This window comes from Macaca thibetana, chromosome 1, assembly GCF_024542745.1.
Source record: "Macaca thibetana thibetana isolate TM-01 chromosome 1, ASM2454274v1, whole genome shotgun sequence".
Lineage (NCBI taxonomy): Eukaryota > Metazoa > Chordata > Mammalia > Primates > Cercopithecidae > Macaca > Macaca thibetana.
The window spans coordinates 141,441,312-141,448,197 of NC_065578.1; the positions used below are offsets into that span (position 1 = coordinate 141,441,312).

Sequence of the window (6,886 nt, forward strand, 5' to 3'; positions counted from 1 at the left end):
TGAGAGTTTCCATTTCCTCACATGGCAGGTTGAAGTAGTTTCACTGACTTCTTGGGTAGCTTTAAATTCTAGCATTTTTGAATTCCGGTGACCCCTAACTTCAGAATACCGCTTTCAAGCTCATTTTGTCCACCCCATCCTCAGGAGTGAAAGAAATGACTACAGTCTATAGCTTATATCACAACCTTCCTTCTGCATCTGCCTGCACATGCAAATTCACCAGTGACAACTAAATACATACACTTAGCCACCTTTGCAAGTTTATTGGACCCAAGTCAATGTATTTGTCCAAAACCTAATATAAGTCCCTTAATAGTTCATTCACATTGGGCTATCTCACTCCCGTTCTGTGAATAAGGAAAAAAATTAATTATAAAATAATAATACAACTTTTCAGGAAGAAATTGCCTTTGTACTCCAGTCACTGACCTAAGTGTTGAAACTCAATTAAATTGGAAAAGATCACAATTAAGATGCGATTTAATTATTTCTCATTTTATGTAAATGAGATTCCCGATCACAATGAATTAGAAATCTTTGTTTAAGCAGTTCATCAGTTGCCTATCTAAGTACTGTTTTGTTACTTCTTCGCTAAATCCCTAATCTCCCAAGTCAAATGGAAGAAATGTTTCTGGAAATTCAAAGACTGAAATAATCATGCCGCAGACGCTGCCGCCGAGGAAAGTCCTGTACTACTAGCCATGGTCAACCCTACCGTGTTCTTCGACATTGCCGTCGACGGCGAGCCTTTGGGCCGCGTCTCCTTCGAGCTGTTTGCAGACAAGGTTCCAAAGACAGCAGAAAATTTTCGTGCTCTGAGCACTGGAGAGAAAGGATTTGGTTATAAGGGTTCCTGCTTTCACAGAATTATTCCAGGGTTTATGTGTCAGGGTGGTGACTTCACACGCCATAATGGCACTGGTGGCAAGTCCATCTATGGGGAGAAATTTGAAGATGAGAACTTCATCCTAAAGCATACAGGTCCTGGCATCTTGTCCATGGCAAATGCTGGACCCAACACAAATGGTTCCCAGTTTTTCATCTGCACTGCCAAGACTGAATGGTTGGATGGCAAGCATGTGGTCTTTGGCAAAGTGAAAGAAGGCATGAATATTGTGGAGGCCATGGAGCGCTTTGGGTCCAGGAATGGCAAGACCAGCAAGAAGATCACCATTGCTGACTGTGGACAACTCGAATAAGTTTGACTTGTGTTTTATCTTAACCACCAGACCATTCCTTCTGTAGCTCAGGAGAGCACCCCTCCACCCCATTTGCTCGCAGTATCCTAGAATCTTTGTGCTCTCGCTGCAGTTCCCTTTGGGTTCCATGTTTTCCTTGTTCTCTCCCATGCCTAGCTGGATTGCAGAGTTAAGTTTATGATTATGAAATAAAAACTAAGTAACAATTGTCAAAAAAAAAAAAAAAAAAAAAAAAAAAAAAAAAAAAAAAAAAAAGAAATAATCATGCCACCCAACTTTTTCCAAGAATGCCGTAGATAAATTGCTATACCAATTGTTTTCTAACTGGGAGCTCATTTTATTTCAAAGTTTACATGCAGCCAATAGAACTTCCTTAAGAAAAGACTACTCTTATTTAAATGCCTGGGAGAGTTCTAAAGTGATATAAAAGACACTTCCACATCTTATAGATATTAATGCTTGTAGAAGTCTGCCCTCATGTAGCCAATTTTATGCTCTGTGAAACATATATTTGTATTAACAACTCAAGACAAAGAGGCAGTAGTCATTTTTTCTATAGAAAAAAGATTAATTTGCAAATATCTATTGAGAATTCCATTTAGAATTAGTGAATTTATTTAAAAGCAAAATCACAAAGACCTGGTGATCTATTACTGCTGTTGCCATCAGAATGTTGTATAACAAACCACCCCAAATCTTAGTGGCTTTCAATAACAAACCTTTATTCTCAGACTCATAGGTGTGCAGGTGTATTGTGCTTCAGCTGATGGAGGCTGAATCTGGACAGTTAGCCCTGCTTCATGCTGCAGGCATGGCTCCAGGCTAGAGACTGGGTCCAGTGTGCTCCATATATATTTACGTGTGCTGAAGCTGAAGGTGCAGTAGCCACCAGGCCATGTCCTTCTCGTGGCAAATCGCCTAAAGACACAGGTCAAAACAAACTGCATAAGCACATTTCAGGTCTCTGCTAATATTTCATTTGTCAAAGCAAGTCACATAGATGGTCCAAGATGGGTCCAAGGACGGGAAAATAAACTCCATCCTTAGTAGGAAAGGAGATACTTTTTACTAAACAAAACTAAACTATTTTAAACATCGTTAGCTCAGATGTTTAAAAGCCCGAATATAAGAGCTTGTATATCTCTGATTCTAGTAGGACACTTTTTCTAGGTTTTGTACTGTGCTTATTAAAAATCCGTAGTATATAATGATATTTAATTAAAGTAACTACTTCTCCAGCAGTTTGTTTTCATTTAGAGATTTCTTCTTAAAGCTCTCTGCTTCATTTTATAGTGGATATGGTTAATACTTTAATAAGGAATTGGTAAGTGGAATGTTTATTTCAACTCAATCTTAGGCTTAGAGATATCCCAAGACGGCTTTGAGATCTCTAATCATCTTGGTGTCAAAAACTCTCGTAAATGATTTTTTTATTTATGAATGACTTTTTTTTTTTCTTTTCATCAGGGAAGTAAACACTTTACTCTTTTAGGATTGGAAGGATAATTAGCTGAAAACACTTATTTTCTTCTTTGATTGTTCTGTTCTCTTTCCCTTTGTTCTTCAGACACCCTCCCCACAAAACATCAGTGGAAAGAAAGCTTAGAATCATATATCAGCAACAGAAAAAATCAGCACAACAAGCCCAAATCCAGGCTGCATGTTTGGCTTTACCTAACTTCCTTTTTTGTTGTTGTTGTTTTGAGACAGACTCTCACTCTGTCGCCCAGGCTGGAGTGCAATGGCATTATCTTGACTCACTGCAACATCTGCCTCCCAGGTTCAAGTGATTTTCATGCCTCTGCCTCCCTAGTAGCTGGGATTACAGGTGTGTGCCACCACACCTGCATAATTTTTGTATTTTTAGTAGAGACAGATTTCACCATGCTGGCCAGGAAGGTCTCAATCTCTTAATCTCATGATCCGCCAGCTTCAGCCTCCCAAAGTGCTGAGATTACAGACATGAGCCACCCTCCCCGTCCTCTAACTTCCTTTGGAAGAGAAAATGTTCTTTTGCCTAATGGGAATAAAATTGTTTGCTGGCTATTTCTTTTTACTAGGTCCTGTAGAGCAGTTTCTCAATCTTGGCACTAGTGACATTTGGTGCCAGATAACTCTTTGTCATCAGGGGCTATCTATGTGTTGTAGAGTGCTGTGCAGCATCCCTGGCCTCTGCTCACTACATCCAGTAACACCCTCAGTTGTGACAAGCAAACATGGCTCCAGTCATTGACAAAGGTCCATGGGATAAAAACTGTCCCTGATTGAGAACCACACTTTATTTAAGTTCAGGGATACATGTGCAGGTTTGTTATATTGGTAAACTTGTGTCATGAGGGTTTATTGTATAGATTATTTCATCACCCAGGTATTCAGCCTAGTACCCATTAGATAGTCTTCCTGATTCTCTCCCTCCACCCTCCAACAGGCCGCAGTGTGTGTTGTTCCCCTGTGTGTGTGCATGTGCTCTCATCATTTAGTTCTCATTTATAAATGAGAACATGAGGCATTTGACTTTCTGCTCCTGCATTAGTTTGTTAAGGATAATGGCCTCCAGCTCCATCCATGTCCCTGTGAAGGAAATGATCTTATTCTTTCTTTATGCTGCATAGTATTCCATGGTGTATATAGATCGTATTTTCTTTATCCAGTCTATCATTGATGGGCATTTAGGTTGATTCAATGTCTTTGCTGTTGTGAATAGTGCTGCAGTGAACATACATGGAGCACTTTCGATCAACAACAGAAACCTAACTAAACCCAACTAAAGGATATTATAATGTAAATTATTTTTAACTGAAATGTATTTCTTCTCATTAAGCAGTTTTGGAATATATGTAAAGGATAGTCCTGCCACCCAGGAGGACTCCTGAAATTGATGATTCTAAGTCATGGTCACTAATGAGACAGTTACACCCACTCTGTGCCAGGCATGTTCTGTGTGCTTTATGTACTCAGTTAATCCTCTTAATCATATGAGCTAGCTACTATTAATATTAGCATTTTACTTATAAGAAAACTGAGACATAGAGGGTGTAGGTGACAGAGCTGAGGCCCCTCAGCAAGAAGGATTGGAGCTAGGACTGGGGCTGATGTGTTTCTGGAAGGAGGCCCTACCCTCTGCATTCCATTGGGTCACATGTGGTGTCAGAGTTTAGAATTCTCCTCGGGACCTTTGGCACATTCTGTATACCAACAATTGCAGAGAGGAGTTGAATAAGGCTCCCTTTGGAAGGAAGTATAGTGATATTCTATCTGGTAGAAGGAATAAGGCTCTGTTTGGAAGGAAGCATAGTGATATTCTATCTGGTAGAATCTGCCACATACTACCTTAATACTCCCACTGTAAGTGCCAGCCTGGGACACCTGGTGCCATTTCCCAAAAGGTCACTGTATGGGCAAAGCAAAGAGATTCCCCAAGAAAGTGATTTGAGGAATTTCAAATCCTTTGTGAACTAAAATATCTACTCCTGTCCTACCATAAGGCCCAAATCTCTTACCAATTAGAACCATGTGTCTTCAAGAGTACCCATGATTGGACTGGGGCAGTGCTGAGGGATGGCTGCTTGCCTGGAAGATGATGAGTGCACTCCTCTTCGTGGTGGCGAGAGACAGGACTAGCTGGGTTTCCTAGGCTGACTAAGAATCCCTAGGCCTAGCTGGGAAGGTGACCACTTCCACCTTTAAACACGGGTCTTGCAACTTAGCTCACACCGGACCAATCAGATAGTAAAGAGAGCTCACTAAAATGCTAATTAGGCAAAAACAGGAGGTAAAGAAACAGCCAATCATCTATTGCCTGAGAGCACAGTGGGAGGGACAATGATCGGGATATAAACCCAGGCATTTGAGCCAGCAATGGCTACCCCCTTTGGGTCCCCTCCCTTTGTATGGGAGCTCTGTTTTCACTCCATTAATCTTGCAACTGCACTCTCTTTTGGTCCCTGTTTGTTACAGCTCGAGCTGAGCTTTCACTTGCCATCCACCACTGCTGTTTGCCACCATCGCAGACCAGCCACTGACTTCCACCCTTCCAGATCCGGCAGGGTGTCCGCTCTGCTCCTGATCCAGCGAGGTGCCCATTGCTGCTCCCGATTGGGCTAAAGGTTTGCCATTGTTCCTGCAAAGCTAAGTGCCCAGGTTTGTCCTAATCGAACTGAACACCAGTCACTGGGTTCCACGGTTCTCTTCCGCGACCCACGGCTTCTAATAGAGCTATAACACTCACTGCATGGCTCAAGATTCCATTCCTTGGAATCTGTGAGGCCAAGAACCCCAGCTCAGAGAACAGGAGGCTTGCCACCATCTTCGAAGTGGCCTGCTGCCATTTTGGAAGTGGCCCACCACCATCTTGGGAGCTCGGGGAGCAAGGACCCAGTGGCCCAAAGCAAGCATCATCACTAGGCCCCTCCGCAACCTGGTGGTATCCATCTGCATCATGTTCGTCAACAAAAGGATCCCTAACATGACCCTGACCCTGGGGCATCTTGTGGTCACCTGGCTGGGCTTGCACATCTGCCAGAAATTGGTTATATTTGCCTCAACATGTCTGCCACCCCAAGATCCTCCTGGCCTTGCTTGGGTGTTTACAAGGTATTCACCAACCTCTCTCTGCAGGGCAACTCCACAGGCGTCCATCAGCTGATTAAGGCCATCGTTACACTGGTGATTATGGCCATGCAGACCCTCTGCCACGAGAAGGCCTTCTTCACCAGAGTATAACTCAACACTGATTCCTGTAACTTTAGGTGTAATCCTAAATGCACATTACAATGTGAAATTTAATGTCCTTGGCATGGCATTTTCTGCTCTCAGTGTTTTAATTACACCCCCTTATCCAGCGTGGGCAGAAACCAAGCAGCATGAGTTTCAAGTAAACTCAATGCTGCTGCAGCACTATCAAGCACCAATACCTTCTGCTGTTATTGGTTGCTGTGCTCTTCTCTGAGACAGTGCATGGAGAGTAAGAAATATCTGGTCTCTGGTCAGTTTCTGCTTTGCCTATGGTGCAGTTATCTGAAATAATGGTTGTCATGGTGAACTTATCAATTTACTGGATCACTAGGTACACTTCATCCATCATCTATGACATGTTTGGGCACTTCAGGTTCTGACTTGCCTTATTTGGAGGACATGTGTTATTTAAAGATCCACTGTTAATTAACCAGAGTCTTGGCATTTTATGTAGTTATTTGGTGTAAGATTAAGAGCCTATATTCATTCTGTACTCTATAAACAGGAAGGAAGAAAATGTAAATTGCTACAGAGTACTCAACCGGATTTTTATGATGAAAAGAAAGTCACCTCAAGAAGATACAAAATGTTAAATAAGCCAATTATTTTCAAATAAGTAAAAAAAATGCATGTATAATTTATTGAATGGTAGTTTGCAAGATGTAACAGAAAGGATATTTTATTCTAAAATGAAATCTTCATTTTTAGCATACTTTTTGTAACTTAATCTTTTAAAATTAAAATTGTTCATGCTTCTTTTCAAATATGATTGTATTAATTATAACCACCCATGCACTACATTACATTCATATATTTACTTACTAACACACAGTCTTATTCTTACCTGATGTCAGGCTCTATTCAGGACACAGAAATCAGTTAGAACCTATCCTTGGCCGGGGGTTTCCTGGCCTAGCAAGCCCAGTGTCTGAGCTTAGCATTTAAGGGCTCCT

At 41.5% G+C, this 6,886-nt stretch overlaps 1 protein-coding gene across 1 annotated transcript; it reads left to right on the top strand.

Moving 5' to 3' along the window:
- The first annotated feature begins 660 nt into the window (after positions 1 to 660).
- Positions 661 to 1,461, top strand: LOC126937736 (peptidyl-prolyl cis-trans isomerase A). Its single transcript, XM_050761424.1, has one exon. The coding sequence runs from the start codon at positions 702 to 704 to the stop codon at positions 1,197 to 1,199; it is 498 nt and encodes a 165-aa protein (XP_050617381.1). The 5' UTR covers positions 661 to 701; the 3' UTR covers positions 1,200 to 1,461.
- Positions 1,462 to 6,886: the final 5,425 nt, after the last annotated feature.